Raw genomic sequence first — 16,905 nt, forward strand, 5'->3', positions numbered from 1 at the left:
CCTGATTCTTTTCGTTTTATATCCTTTAAAGTTCTAGTAATTCTTCCACAGACCCTTCCAAATCTATTCAACATAATCTGCATACGTTATTGCTGGTCATTTTATATCCAACATAGTTAAAAATGTCCTCAGCTCGTGGTCTCAAGGTAGCGTACTCGCTTCCCGTAGTCCCGGGTTCGATTACCAGTGGGGGCAGGGATTATCACCTTCATCGAGATGACTGGGTGTTGTTGTGTCGCCTTCGCCATCATTCATCCCCATTACGGTCGGAGGAAGACAATGGCAAACCACCTCGATCAGGACCTTGCCTAGTACGGCGGTGCGTGTTTCCCGCATCGTTCACCTACGCTGTGTCAAGAAGCACGGCACTTCATTTCCATACTTAAAAATATTTTAACCTTTTCGGTTGTTTTCTGTGTACTACTATCATAGTTCCCAGTGAATATTTTCCATAAAATGCCATTGCTTTAGGTTTACTAGAAGATAATTTAATATTATATTCCGAGCATATTTTATTTAAATAATAAATTTCGTTTTCTAAAGCATCTTCCCGTGAAAACGTGTGTAAGATCATCAGCATATGGAAGGGATTTTAGCTTTACTGAATTGTTTGGTTGTACTCCAGCGTTTATCCTAGAATTTCATCTGCAAATTGTATCGTGAATAAAAATACTGAACACCGTAGAGGATAAACTACAGACTTGTCTCACCCCTCCATTTGTTTGTTTTGGTTCTGTATACAAGCTTCCTATATCTAAGGTTACTGATGTTTCTCAATATGTATTTGATAGCTGATGTCACTGTAAAGTGTAACCTCTGTGCATCGTTATTCTCCATAACTTCTCTCTAACCACATTATTGAAAGCGCTGTCAAAAACCGCAAGAGCAAAATGTGTTGTTTGTTAAACTTTCTCTGCTTTTCAGCAAAATGCTGCAAAACAAATACTGCATCGGTCGTTCTTCGTCCCTTTCTAAATCCAACCTGTTCCTCCACTAGTAAATATTCTGCTATTGTTTTCAAATTTGTGTTTTATAATTCTTGCATAACGCTTATATGCTGTGTCAATAAAACTTACCCCTATTTTGTTTTCACTTTTATATTCTCTCCTTTCTTATATATCGGTATTACTTTTGCCCTCTTCCGATTTCGTGATACATCTTTTTGCTTCCAGGGAGTTTAAAACAAACGTAATAATTTACTGAATTATTTGGTTGTACTCCAGCGTTTATCCTAGAATTTCATCTGCAAACTGTATCGTGAATAAAAATACTGAACACCGTAGAGGATAAACTACAGACTTGTCTCACCCCTCCATTTGTTTGTTTTGGTTCTGTATACAAGCTTCCTATATCTAAGATGGGTAACGCCCCATATTTAATTAACTTTGCATTAATTCCTCTTATACGTGTTGCTTTTCAATGTTTTGTGCTTTTCAAAGATGCTGTGAGTTCTTTTACTATCGTGTCATCTAGGCCGTTTCCTTCTATTTCTAGACCATAGGTTATCATAGTATTTAATCCACTCTTCTTTCGTAATATTATTCAAATGAACTGTACCCTTTTCTGTTTTATTTTAAAATGCTTATATGCTATCTGCTGATGGTCATGAGTTTAAAAAAAAGTTCCAATGTGTGTGAATTCGTAAGGGACTAAACTGCTTAGGTCATCGGTCCCTAGGCTTGCACACTACTTAAACTAACTTAAACTAACGTATGCTAAGAACAACACACACACCCATGCCCGAGGGAGGACTCGATTATTAATCCACGCTTTCTGTGACATTTTCTCTCCCAATGTCTCATTTTCAGATATTTTAAATTATTTTTTTAAGTATTCGTCCATTCTTCTTCAATGGTGTCCTAGGTGGCTAATAGTTCTTATTCATTTGGGATCCACATGTTTTAGTCGTTTGTAATGAAAGGTAACTGATGCCACAGTATTACTTTGCAGTGGTACAAAAACTGCTGTGAGAGTTATACTTTCCCTCTTTGTTTCTAATCGTTGCTATTATAATTCTTTCGTTCATATATTCATAAGTCCAGATATAATTTTCCCATTTTCTGTTTAGGTATATTGCTACACCTCCTCGTGCTCTTTCTTTCTGTTGTACTCCACTAAATACAACATTATGTTAAATTTCTGACGTATTTACTACCTTTCAGCTTCTTCTTAGTTTCTGAGGTAGCTGCAATTGTTATTGTGAAAATATCTTTACTATTTATTGTTCTTTGTAAGCAATTCCTCTTGTATTCCATGTAGCTAATCTTGCTTTTCGAGATGTTTATGTTCTCTCGTCACTTTCAGTAGCTGGAGTCGTCATAGAAAATCTATCTGGTTTTCCGATGTACATTTGGGGACTGGGAGTATTTTGAAATGTCCCTGAATGGGTTACCAACCCAGAGTAGGTAAGATTGGTGAAGGGGCTGCCATCTTCGTGTTTCCTTACTCAAAGCTGCTTGTCTCCGTAAATGAGTACTAGTGCAGAATTTCCTCTGTACTCGATCTCGTAGCTATTCGGCTGATCTTCGCTCATAAGAGATTCGTTAGCTTGACGGGTAAACCAGTGGCAGGTAGAGTTGTCATTTAAGAGAGAGAGAGAGAGAGAGAGAGAGAGAGAGAGAGAGAGAGAGAGAGAGAGAGATTACCGTGCAGGGATTAATGTAAGTACATGTATTATCCCGTCAACCTTACAAGTCCCTCGCAGTAGGCGATAACTATCAATTTGTGACACTCCCTCACTGTATGAAACACTGAGGATGAAGAAGGGGACGTCCAAACGTAGTCTCCGCAGGCAGCGTCCCAATCCCTTATTTTTTGGGGCACTTACAAGACATTCTCTGAAATATAACTGGACATCGCTCTTTAAACATGAGACTTTAATATGACAAAGTTGCTTTTATTAAGGAAAACAACAAGTTTGCATGACTGCAAGTCTCTTAAGATTTCAGTAAAATGCCTTCTCTAAGACTTGCTTGCTAGTATTGGAATAGTGAAAGAAACAGCAGGTACCATTTCGTAGAAAAGTAGAAAGACTCTCGAAGATTCGGTCCGATGATTAGATTAAATTAGATTAGATGAGATTCAGTTTTCGTGTCATAGACTTATAAATGAGATGATTTTCCTGAGTGCGGAGCAAGTCATAAAGTATAACATAAAAAATAAAAAACATTAGAATATAATACTCACTTCCATGATAGCTTGTCAGAAGATTGTCAAAATATATGACTACATTACAATATACTGGAACCGCTAATGGTTACACAATTAATACACTGTCCGAATGAAACATAGTTATTCAAATTTAATAAATTTTTAAATGTTTGCTGGCAGTTTATTGAAAATGTGTGTTCGTGAATATTGTACTCAATTTTGGCCTAAGCTAACTGATTTTAGGTCTTTATGTGGATTGTTTTTATTCCTAGAAATGATATTACGTATTGAGCTATTGGTTGAAAATAGAGACGTATTGCTCGAACAACTTTCATTATGGAATAAATATAGTGAGCAGCAGTGTTTAGAATACAAAGTTCCTTGAACAGGTTTCTCCATAGCGTTCTTGAATTTACACCACAAATGAGTCTTATTACATGCTTTGCAGTCTAAAAACCTGCACTCGATTTGATGGAGGATATGATCCCATATGACATATAGAATGAAAGTAAGTGAAGTGCGCAAGTTTTCTGATACTTCTATCACCTACATCTGACATCATTTGCACTGCAAATGAATAAGTTGTCCTTAAGAGTACTTTTGATGACAGTGTGATAGCTGTGCATCTCGTAGCAAGGATCAGAAACTCTAGAGGATCAGAAACTGTAGTCTACTCACCTGCTTCGTGGCTGCCCGGCAGGATGATGGTGTCGTCCCGGAACCAGGAGGAGACGGAGACGTCGTCCCGGACGAAGGGCGGGATGACGCAGCGCAGCACCGCCGTGTTGCCCAGCAGCGCATGCGCGCGGTACACCTGCACCTCGTAGTCCTGCACCACCACTGCAACAGAGGATGAAAGCTCGTGTTATGGCCGAAACGTCTTGCGCCAAAGAATTGTTGGAAGCCATATAAAAGGGAGAGCCAATAAATACATTAAGTAAACGAGTAATAGTGTCTCATTTCGTGGCACAGGGGTACCTAGTAATCCAAATTGTACTGGATCCCAGCAACTGCAACTGCTTAACATTTCAATACTAATGAGTATAAAGATTCGCGCTCTTCCTGCTAGTGGCCTTGTCAAAGAGGGAAGATGAGTCGATGTAATTATGGGAGACCCTTTTGGGACGGGAAAGGTGGAAGAATCAGCAGTGGTCAACGGCATCAGGATGGAAAAGACAGTCGAAACTATTGCATTAAACTCACATTATGTGCATCCACTGGCCTTGTGACCCATAATTGGAACAGTGCCTTGATGATCTCTCATTTACAAAACATTCACGATTAATCCTTCATTCGGATCTCCAGGAAGAGGTAGGTGACCATGACAGACGATTGCATAACCAACGAAATGGTAACGTTCTACCAGTTGGATCGTGGAATGTCAGAATTTGAAAGTGGTACGGAAGCTAGGAAATCTGAAAAGGGTTTCATGAAGGGTCAGTCTGCATGTAGAGGGGATCAGTGTAGTGAAATGGGAAGAAATAAAGATTTCTAGTTAGACAAATGTAGGGCAATGTCAACAGCAACAGAAAATGTAGTAACGGGAGTAGGATTGGCCATGAATAGGAACATAGGGCAGTAAGTGAGTAACTGCGAACAGTCGATCGACGGGATTATTCTCAGCAGATTCGACAGCAAACGATCGTCAAGAACAATAGTTCAAGTACACATAGCAACGTAACACGTGGAAGACGAAGAAACAGAAAGAATATATGAGGATCTTGTATGGGTAAGTCAGTATGTAAGCGGAGATGAAAATTCAGTAATCACATAGGACTGGAACGCCGAAGCAGGGGAAGGAATGGGAGACAGAGTTGTGCTTGGTAGGAAGAAAAAGGAGGAAGTTTAATTTCAATGTATTTTAGCGAGTAATAGTGAATAAACTGTTATAAACCATAAAAAGAGGAGGGACAACTGCAAACGGGCTAGAGGCACGAGAAAATTCCATCCGGAGTATATCTTGTTGAGACAGAGGCACCAAAATCAAACATTGGATTCTTCGAAAGATCAGTCAAGCTCTAATACTGAGCCCCCTACCCCTTCCATAGAGACTCTGATTTCCTCCTCTGGTGCGTCATCGCAGAGGCCTTCTATGTCCTCTTTCCACGTATCTGCTCTCTTCAGTGCGTTTAACAGTGGAATACCTGTCACTAATTGACGCCATTACTTTTAATTTCACCGGAGGTTGTCCTGACTTCTCTATGTACTCAATATCTCCTCCTAGCACCATATATTTTCCGATTTCTTCACGTTTTCCCTATACCATTTGGCTTTAGCTACCCTGAACTTCCATTTTATTTCATTCCCGAGTGACGTATATTGCTGTATTCGTTTCATTTCCTTATTTCTTTGATCAGTTGAAGTATTTCTTCTGTTATCACAGTTTTCTTCGCTGTTAACTTCCTTACACCTATATATCTGCCTAACTTCTGTGACTGAAATAATGCCGTTGAAGCTACTATCCTCATAGGTTCAGCAGCTGAAGAGGTCAGTCTTGTACGCAGTATACTAATGATCCCAAAGGATTTACGCACAGAAGTTATACGAATCAAGGTTCTGTCTGCAGTAACAATAAAGAATGCTCAATATAAAAGATTCAGACACTTTGGAACTAATTTACGAATTGAACGTTTTCGCAAAGGTAAATTATATGTTTTCTTTCACGAACTCTTACCGCACAGTATCCTAAAAATTAAAACTATGTACTAATGGTACATAGGCTACATATTTTTAAACATTTTTATATACGTAGGTTGGAATTTAAACAGTGGCAACGCTGCGTTGGAGACACTTTGCAATGGAATCTACTATTGTCGCTGGTCTTCCTCCTGAAGAAAAGTGGTTTGCCACAGGACACTATCAAGAGTCTTAACACCTATAGTGCTGTTCCCCCCAGGTTATATGGCCTTCCGAAACTACATAAGGAGGGGGTCCCTCTCCGCCCCATAGTCAGCAATATCGGTGCTCCAACATATCGTGTGGCTAAGCACCTTGCTTCAATGTTAAGCCCACAAGTTGGACGTTGTGAACATCATATTAAGAACTCAGCTGACTTCTTACGGCGTTTGGAGGGAATGCAGTTGAATGACTCTGATATGTTAGTAAGTTTTGATGTGGTTTCGCTCTTTACTCGTGTTCCTTTGTCTGATTCGTTGCGGTTAATTGAAGTGAAGTTTGGATTGGAACTAACTAATTTGTTTCGACATGTGTTGACGTCCACGTATTTCTTATTCAATGACCAGTATTACGAGCAGACAGATGGAGTTTTGATGGGTAGCCCGTTGTCTCCTGTGATTGCAAATCTGTTCATGGAAGACTTCGAGGAGCGTGCATTGGAGTCGGTGCCATTGAAACCTGCCTGTTTTTTCAGATACGTTGACGATACTTTTGTTGCTTGGCCGCATGGCAGGGAGAATTTGAATGCCTTTTTAGAACATCTAAACTCGATCCACCCCAACATTCGTTTTACCATGGAGGTGGAAGAGGATGGTTGCCTTCCCTTTCTTGACGTTTTGGTTAGGAGGAAGGTGGATGGATCGTTGGGACATGCAGTTTATAGGAAGCGTACTCACACTGACTTGTATCTGCAGGCGGACAGTTGTCATCATCCGGCCCAACGTGAAGGGGTACTTCGTACCCTGGTACACAGGGCAAATGTCATCTCCGACGTTGAGACTTTGCCTGCTGAGCTGGCCCATCTTGAGGCTACCTTCCGCCACAATGGGCATAGTGAAAGACAGATTGAACGGGCGTTGCGATATCAACCAACTGTGCGCCAGGTGACTGATGATAATTCTCAGTTGACTCCTAAATCTATTGCCTTTTTGCCCTACATAGGAAGCACTTCAAACAAGATAGGTCATATTATACGGAAATACAATGTGAAATGTGTTTTCCGACCTCCATCTAAGATTAATACAGTCCAGAGACAGGTAGGGCTATTTCCTTGTTTTCTACAAGAAGTGGTTAGCAATCACAGTTTAGTCAATAATCAACCGCCTTTAGTGAATTAGCAGTCTATTAAAAAGTTTATTAACACTCTATAGTAAATTGATTTCTTAGGATGGATAGGATGTGTGGCTGCTGTGTACGGACGCAGGAGGAGCTGGCCACTCTTCGCGAACAGCTGAGCGTGTTGATGGCCGCGGTCAGCCGTCTTCAGGCTGCTGCCTCGGAGTGTAGCGGCAGTGGGGAGTCTGGTGCGTCGCAAGGTACACCCCAGGTGTTACATGCTTCACCCACTGTCCCTGCTGTCGAGACATCTTCGCGGGTACCGGGCGCGGTTGGGCCACCCTCTCCCCAAGGGGAGTGGCGGGTTCAGCGGCGTTCGCGGCGCACGAGGCGGAGGGTCAATGTGGAGGCTGGCCGTGTGGCATCGCCCGCTCTGCCTGTGAGTGGACATGTGGCTGCTCCTTCAGCAAGGTCCGAGCAGGCACACGGGGGGAGGGGTTTATTAGTTATTGGGAGCTCCAACGTTAGGCGGGTGATGGAGCCCCTTAGGGAAATAACGGAAAGGTCGGGGAAGAAGGCCAGTGTTCACTCTGTCTGCTTGCCGGGGGGTCTCATCCGAGATGTGGAGGAGGCCCTACCGGCGGCGATAGAGAGCACTGGGTGCACCCGACTGCAAATTGTTGCTCATGTTGGCACCAATGACTCCTGCCGTCTGGGTTCAGAGGTCATCCTCAGTTCGTACAGGCGGTTGGCGGAGATGGTGAAGGCGGAAAGCCTCGCTCGCGGGGTGGAATCAGAGCTAACTATTTGTAGTATCGTTCCCAGAACCGATCGCGGTCCTCTGGTTTGGAGCCGAGTGGAAGGCTTAAACCAGAGGCTCAGACGATTCTGCGGAGAGCTGGGGTGCAAATTTCTCGACCTCCGCTATCGGGTGGAGAAATGTAGGGTCCCCCTGAATAGGTCAGGCGTGCACTACACGCCGGAAGCGGCTACGAGGGTAGCGGAGTACGTGTGGAGTAGGCCCGACAAGACGTCTCCTGAGACGCGGCAAGGCAGGAGTAGGCAAAATGCAACAAGGAATAACAATATTAATGTGCTTATAGTAAACTGCAGGAGCGTCTATAGAAAGGTCCCAGAACTGCTCTCATTAATAAACGGTCACAACGCCCATATAGTACTAGGAACAGAAAATTGGCTGAAACCAGACGTAAATAGTAATGAAATCCTAAACTCTGATTGGAATGTATACCGCAGAGATAGGCTGGACAGTGAAGGGGGAGGCGTGTTTATAGCGATAAGAAGTGCAATAGTATCGAAGGAAATTGACGGAGATTCGAATTGTGAAATGATTTGGGTGAAGGTCACGGTTAAAGAAGGCTCAGACATGGTAATTGGATGTCTCTATAGGCCCCCGGGCTCAGCAGCTGTTGTGGCTCAGCAGCTGAAGAATAAATTGGAAAATATTTCGAGTAGATTTCCCCACCATGTTATAGTTCTGGGTGGAGATTTTAATTTGCCGGATATAGACTGGGAGACTCAAACGTTCATAACGGGTGGCAGGGACAAAGAATCCAGTGAAATATTTTTAAGTGCTTTATCTGAAAACTGCCTTGAGCAGTTAAACAGAAAACCGACTCGTGGCGATAACATATTAGACCTTCTGGTGACAAACAGACCCGAACTATTTGAATCAGTTAATGCAGAACAGGGAATCAGCGATCATAAAGCGGTTACTGCATCGATGATTTCAGCCGTAAATAGAAATATTAAGAAAGGTAGGAAGATTTTTCTGTTTAGCAAAAGTGACAAAAAGCAGATTTCAGAGTACTTGGTGGCTCAACACAAAAGTTTTGTCTCAAGTACATGCAGTGTTGACGATCAGTGGACCAAGTTCAAAACCATGGTACAATATGCGTTAGATGAGTATGTGCCAAGCAAGATCGTAAGAGATGGGAAAGAGCCACCGTGGTACAACAACCGAGTTAGAAAACTGCTGCGGAAGCAAAGGGAACTTCACAGCAAACATAAACATAGCCAAAGACTTGCAGACAAACAAAAATTACGCGAAGCGAAATGCAGTGTGAGGAGGGCTATGCGAGAGGCTTTCAATGAATTCGAAAGTAAAGTTCTATGTACTGACTTGGCAGAAAATCCTAAGAAATTTTGGTCCTATGTCAAAGCGGTAGGTGGATCAAAACAAAATGTCCAGACACTCTCTGACCAAAATGGTACTGAAACAGAGGATGACAGACTAAAGGCCGAATTACTAAATGTCTTCTTCCAAAGCTGTTTCACAGAGGAAGACTGCACTGTGCTTCCTTCTCTAGATTGTCGCACAGTTGACAAAATGGTAGATATCGAAGTAGACGACAGAGGGATAGAGAAACAATTAAAATCGCTCAAAAGAGGAAAGGCCGCTGGTCCTGATGGGATACCAGTTCGATTTTACACGGAGTACGCGAAGGAACTTGCCCCCCTTCTTGCAGCGGTGTACCGTAGGTCTCTAGAAGAGCGAAGCGTTCCAAAGGAAAGGAATGGAAAAGGGCACAGGTCATCCCCGTTTTCAAGAAGGGACGTCGAACAGATGTGCAGAACTATAGACCTATATCTCTAACGTCGATCAGTTGTAGAATTTTGGAACACGTATTATGTTCGAGTATAATGTCTTTTCTGGAGACTAGAAATCTACTCTGTAGGAATCAGCATGGGTTTCGAAAAAGACGGTCGTGTGAAACCCAGCTCGCGCTATTCGTCCACGAGACTCAGAGAGCCTTAGACACGGGTTCACAGGTAGATGCCGTGTTTCTTGACTTCCGCAAGGCGTTTGACACAGTTCCCCACAGTCGTTTAATGAACAAAGTAAGAGCACACGGACTATCAGATCAATTGTGTGATTGGATTGAGGAGTTCCTAGATAACAGAACGCAGCATGTCATTCTCAATGGAGAGAAGTCTTCCGAAGTAAGAGTGATTTCAGGTGTGCCGCAGGGGAGTGTCATAGGACCGTTGCTATTCAGAATATACATAAATGACCTGGTGGATGACATCGGAAGTTCACTGAGGCTTTTTGCAGATGATGCTGTGGTGTATCGAGAGGTTGCAACAATGGAAAATTGTACTGAAACGCAGGAGGATCTGCAGCGAATTGACGCATGGTGCACGGAATGGCAATTGAATCTCAATGTAGACAAGTGTAATGTGATGCGAATACATAGAAAGATAGGTCCCTTATCATTTAGCTACAAAATAGCAGGTCAGCAACTGGAAGCAGTTAATTCCATAAATTATCTGGGAGTACTCATTAGGAGTGATTTAAAATGGAATGATCATATAAAGTTGATCGTCGGTAAAGCAGATGCCAGACTGAGATTCATTGGAAGAATCCTAAGGAAATGCAATCCGACAACAAAGGAAGTAGGTTACAGTACGCTTGTTCGCCCAATGCTTGAATACTGCTCAGCAGTGTGGGATCCGCACCAGGTAGGGTTGATAGAAGAGATAGAGAAGATCCAACGGAGAGCAGCGCGCTTCGTTACAGGATCATTTAGTAATTGCGAAAGCGTTACGGAGATGATAGATAAACTCCAGTGGAAGACTCTGCAGGAGAGACGCTCAGTAGCTCGGTACGGGCTTTTGTTAAAGTTTCGAGAACATACCTTCACCGAAGAGTCAAACAGTACATTGCTCCCTCCTACGTATATCTCGCGAATAGACCATGAGGATAAAATCAGAGAGATTAGAGCCCACACAGAAGCATACCGACAATCCTTCTTTCCACGTACAATACGAGACTGGAATAGAAGGGAGAACCGATAGAGGTACTCAGGGTACCCTCCGCCACACACCGTCATGTGGCCTGCGGAGTATGGATGTAGATGTAGATGTAGATTAAAGCGCTTTTGGGGTCTGTTAAGGATGATCTTGGTTTACGTAAGGCAGGTGTTTATCGCATTCCTTGTAGCTGTGGCATGGCATACATTGGTCAGACCATCAGGACCGGTGTATTGAACATAAACGGCACACGCGACTACAGCAGCCTAGCAAATCTGCTATTGCCGAACATTGTTTGGACACTGGTCACCCCATGTGGTATAATAATACCGAGATTTTAGCATGCACGTCCGGCTATTGGGATAGTGTGATTAAGGAGTCTGTTGAAATTAAATTGGCTAGCAACCTTGTGAATAGGGATGGAGGCTTTTGTTTAAACTCGGCCTGGAATCCTGCTCTTTCACTTGTTAAAAAACATAGGGACAGAGTTAACGTTTCCTCAACTACCAGTCCATAGTTTCTTACTATCGATACCTCTGACTTCGTTCACCTTTGGTGGCTTTTGTTTGGGTGTGTGTTATCTTTTCTGTTAGACTCGCAGAACCGAGCTCTCGTGTTTTCTGCACTTCGTCTGGTCGTTGCAGTTAAGCCTTGAAAATGGCGGAGTGTGTATCCGCCGAAATATCGGCAGTTGTCGAAAATTCAACCTGGCTGAATGCCAGTAAGTACTTTGAACATAGTTTACGCCAGGAGAAGCTCAGGTATCACAGCTTCAGAACTGTTCCAGAGATTCGACAGGCAGTAGACCGTTCCATTCTCACCATCAACAGAACAGGATCTGCTAACGGTATACTACGCCTTCCACATCGCTGGTAACAGGGTCTACACAACGCTGGTGTCTACTTTGAAGGACAGTTACAGGTGCAAACATGTAACTGTTTTGTATCGGTTGTGAATTAGTAGTTGCCACTATTTAAGTTCCAACCCTCGTACAACTATATATATAAATTACTGCAAAAAAATGTGTACACACTTTTAGAGGTTTCCAATTGACTTATTGTTACAACATTACATATAGAGTACATGAAAAGATTAAATTTAAGAACCAATAGCACAAGCTGTTTTGAGATAGCACGTATCGCCCCATGCTGAAACACCATGGAGCATAGACGTGGCGCTTACATCAGCCTGAGGCTGCCGTATCCATATGCAGCAGGTCATAATGGAACTCTGCAGCGCGCTGCGCTATTCCCTTTCGGTGGCGGTGTTTCATCTCCTCTGCGGGAGCTTCGATGAGAGTTTATTGGCGATTCCGTTCTGCGCACCCCATTGAATTTCAAATGCGACAGGGTAGCCTCGCAACCATCTCTCACTAGCCACGTAATACCCGGCTCCCCCACTTTCGTGCATAGTTTCCTCAACGTAACTTTTAACAGTGAAATCTATGATATCTCTGTTCCTCGCGACAGACAAGCATTTCTTCTAGAAATATTTGGTAAGTTACCGACGTCTTTTACTGTAAAAGAAATGAGTAAGAAGCAAGGAAAATTATACTTTTTAAGTCCTGGTGACGCCGAGATCGTTAGATGGAGCACAAATTCGAATTGTAGGATAGAGAAAGGGACCGTTGCGGTCCTTTTCAAAACAGCCATTGTGTCAATCGCTTTAAGAGGCTCAGGCAAAACAGGGAAAATCTAATCCCGGAAAGCAGGTCGGGGATTGGAACTGGCTTCATGCCAAATGTGAGTCCACCGTACAGCCACTCCGTTGTCTCTCTCGGTTCTTACACTGCAACAGTGAAATTTCTGCACTAAGTCTGTGGTGTGTTTTATGTGACGCTAAACACGATGTCAGAAAAATTATAGGTTGATACTTGGCTCGCTGTGTTATTGTTGTCTTTCCTGTAGAAGCACCCTGTCTCTGCTCAACTGTTGCAACCTACATCCACTTCAACCCTCTCACTGTATTTCAAACTTTGGCCTCCCCCTACAATTTTTGCCCAAACACTTACCTTCATTACGAGACTGACAAGCCCTGATGCCGTATGTTGTGTCCGGTCAACCGATACTTTTTATTTTTAGAAAGTTGTGCTATAAATTTCGTTCTTTACCAGTTTGGTTCAGTTAATTCTCATTATCTGTTAGATCTGCGCGTATTATCTCCAGCATTCTTCTATGATACCACTGTCGAGAAGGCACTACTCTAATCATGTCTGGAGTGTTGTCTACGTTTCACTTAGGTACATCCAAGACAAATCCGTACAGAAAAAAGTTTCGAACATTTAAATTTGGATTCGATGTTCATAATTTTTTCTGTTTCATTAATGTTTTTCTTGTTATTTCCAGTCTGTATTTATACTCTCTCTACTTCTGCCATCATCAGTTATTTGATGCTTAAATAGCAAAACTGATTGACTACTTTCAGTGTTTTATTTTCTGATTTAATTCTCTTACCCTTGTCTGATTTGATTACATTCCAGTATCCTTATTTTACTTTTATGGATGTTCACCTTGTAATCTCTTTTCAAGACAGTAGCCATTCCGTTGAGTTTCTTGTTTAAGATTTCCTGCCGTATCTGATAGAATCACAGTGTCTTCAATGAACTTCAAAGTTTTTATTTGTTGTCCCTGAACTTTAAAGTCCCTTTACAAATGTCTTCTTTCACAGTTTTATAAGGGTACAGATTGCATAACCACAGGGACTAGACACAATCCTGTCTCATTTCTTTCTCAAATACTGCTTTCCTTTGCTGTCATTATGAATTACCTCGAAGAAAACGATCTATTGATACATAGCACGTATTCAGAAAATATGGTTATTATGAAACACTATGGGCTTTATTTTGACACGAAGTAATATGTTCTACCGGAAAGGGGTGTCAAATTAATTCCATTTTGTTAGATTACCGAATGGCTTTGACACAGTTCCTCACAAGCGACGTCATATCAAATTGCGTGTCTATGGAGTATCATCTCAGTTGTGCGACTGGATGTCCGATTTCCTGGCAGATAGGTCACAGTTCGTAGTAATGGACGGAAAGTTATCAAGTAATATCTGATGCACCCCGAGGGGAAGTGATACTTGCATTCTACTGTTCCTAATCTATATAAAAGATTTAGGAGACAATCTGAACACCTTTCTTAGGATTTTTCGGATGATATTGTCATTTAATGAAGTCATCGGAAGATTAAAAACAATTACAAAATGATTTGGACAAGATGTCGGTATGGTGGGAAAAGTGGTGATGGACTTTAAATAATGAAAAGTGTGAGGTCATCCACATGAGTACTGGAAAGCATCCATTAAATTTCAGTTACAAGACAAATGACACAAATTTAAATGTTATCGGTTCAACCAAATACCTAGGGATTACAATTACGAACCACTTAAATTGGAACCATAACACAGAAAATATTGAAGACGAATCAAAGACTGCTTTTCACTGGCAGAATAAATCTGTTAAACAGTCTGCCTGCACTATACTTGTCCGTCCTCTTCTGGGATACTGTTGCGCGGTACAAGGTCCTTACCAGATAAGACTGATGGAGGACAGCGAAAAGATTCAAAGGAGGGCAGATCGTTTTGTATTATCGCGGAACAGGGCAGAGAGTGTCTTGCATATGATAAGCGAGTTGGGGTGCTAATCATTAGAACCAAGGTTTTTTTCTTTGCGGCGTGATTTTTTCACGAAGGTTCAATCTTGAACTTTCACCTTCGCAGGAAAAAATATTTTGTTGACTCCCACCTACACGACAGTTGCAATACAATAAGAGAAATGGAAGCTCACACGGAAAGAATTAGGTGTTCGTTTTTGCCACACACTATTCGACATTGGAACGGTAGCTAAAGAGTCTGAATGTGATTCAATGAAACCTCTGACAAGTACTTAAGTGGGAAATGCAGCGTAGCCCTTTAGATGTAGAATTCTTATAACTACATCTGGTTTCTGTACAGGTTGTGAATTACCTGTCTCTCAATTTTATTACTGCTACCTTCAGATTGTGGTCCATCAACATTGTCAGACGAGTTCTCTGAATCTACAGATGCTATAAATGTAATTTTTTAGCCAACTTTCTAAATCAATAATAGCGTTGGTATCGCCTTGCGTGTTTCTTCGAACCCAAACACATTTCTCCTGATCTCGGCTTCAGTAAGTCCTCCCTTTTGTCTGTAAATTATTCACGTCAACTTTTTGCAACCAGAAATTATCAGACTGACGGTTGCGGGTAATATTCGCACCTGTCATCAGCTGACATCTTTGGGATTGGTCTAAGGGCGGTTCACGTATCCATATATATTGCATACACAATTTTATCGTAATATGTTCTCTTCAGGATCTCAGTAACTCTTAGGGAATAAATAATAAACCATCTGATGAGTCACTTCCGAAGATCCACGGGGCTAGTTGCAGATAGCACTGTTATACAGTGTGAAGCGAAATTCGAGTTTCCTTACTCAAAGCTGCTTGTCTCCGTAAATGAGTACTAGTGCAGAATTTCCTCTGTACTCGATCTCGTAGCTATTCGGCTGATCTTCGCTCATAAGAGATTCGTTAGCTTGACGGGTAAACCAGTGGCAGGTGGGGTTGTCATTTAGGACAGAGAGAGAGAGAGAGAGAGAGAGAGAGAGAGAGAGAGAGAGATTACCGTGCAGGGATTAATGTACGTACATGTATTATCCCGTCAACCTTACAAGTCCCTCGCAGTAGGCGATAACTATCAATTTGTGACACTCCCTCACTGTATGAAACACTGAGGATGAAGAAGGGGACGTCCAAACGTAGTCTCCGCAGGCAGCGTCCCAATACCTTATTTTTTGGGGCACTTACGAGACATCCTCTGAAATATAACTGGACATCGCTCTTTAAACATGAGACTTTATTATGACAAAGTTGCTTTTATTAAGGAAAACAACAAGTTTACATGACTGCAAGTCTCTTTACATTTCAGTAAAATGCCTTCTCTAAGACTTGCTTGCTAGTATTGGAATAGTGAAAAAAACAGCAGGTACCATTTCGTAGGAAAGTAGAAAGACTCTCGAAGATTCGGTTCGATGATTAGATTAAATTAGATTAGATGAGATTCAGTTTTCGTGTCATAGACTTATAAATGAGATGATTTTCCTGCGTGCGGAGCAAGTCATAAAGTATAACATAAAAATAAAAAACATTAGAATATAATACTCACTTCCATGATCGCTTGTCAGAAGATTGTCAAAATATGTGACTGCATTACAGTAAACTGGAACCGCTAATGGTTACACAATTAATACTCTGTCAGAATGAAACATAGTTAAGCAAATTTAATAAATTTGTCCTTCACAAAATATCTAATATAGACTGTTGTGACCCAGTGCTGTTAAAACTGAAATGTAACAGACGTCTTTACTTAAGCTGGTCTGACAATACCTGTTAAGACCTTCATCTATAGAGTAGAAGGAGTTGTCTATCAAAACGTCCTTCAAACTCTGTTTAAACTGTGCTTTATCTGAAACCAAGTTTTAAATGTTTGCTGGCAGTTTATTGAAAATGTGTGTTCGTGAATATTGTACTCATTTTTGGCCTAAGCTAACTGATTTTAGGTCTTTATGTGGATTGTTTTTATTCCTAGTAATGATATTACGTATTGAGCTATTGGTTGAAAATAGAGACGTATTGCTCGAACAACTTTCATTATGGATTAAATATAGTGAGGAGGAGTGGTTAGAATACAAAGTTCCTTGAACAGGTTTCTCCATAGCGTTCTTGAATTAACACCACAAATGAGTCTTATTACATGCTTTGGCACTCGATTTGATGGAGGATATGATCCCATATGACAGTAACTCTTAGGGAATAAATAATAAACCATCTGATGAGTCACTTCGGAAGATCCACGGGGCTGCTTGCAGATAGCACTGTTATACAGTGTGAAGCGAAATTTGAGTGTCCGGGCTTCGCAGCGCCACCACTCCTCACAAGCCAACGATAAAAAAAAAAATGTCTGTCGCAAAATTTTGTCCGGCGAGAGCATCCGCCAGAAAAAGGACGTCAAA

At 41.7% G+C, this 16,905-nt stretch overlaps 1 protein-coding gene across 1 annotated transcript in view; it reads right to left on the reverse strand.

The window, feature by feature from the left end:
• LOC126298023 (Down syndrome cell adhesion molecule-like protein Dscam2) overlaps nucleotides 1-16,905 on the reverse strand; it is a 632,609-nt gene that overhangs the window by 309,089 nt on the left and 306,615 nt on the right. The window contains exon 4 of the mRNA XM_049989376.1: nucleotides 3,829-3,990. Within this exon, the coding sequence (XP_049845333.1) occupies nucleotides 3,829-3,990 (162 nt within the window). The remainder of the gene's footprint in view (nucleotides 1-3,828; nucleotides 3,991-16,905) is intronic.

Source organism: Schistocerca gregaria, chromosome 1 (assembly GCF_023897955.1).
Source record: "Schistocerca gregaria isolate iqSchGreg1 chromosome 1, iqSchGreg1.2, whole genome shotgun sequence".
Taxonomy (NCBI): domain Eukaryota; kingdom Metazoa; phylum Arthropoda; class Insecta; order Orthoptera; family Acrididae; genus Schistocerca; species Schistocerca gregaria.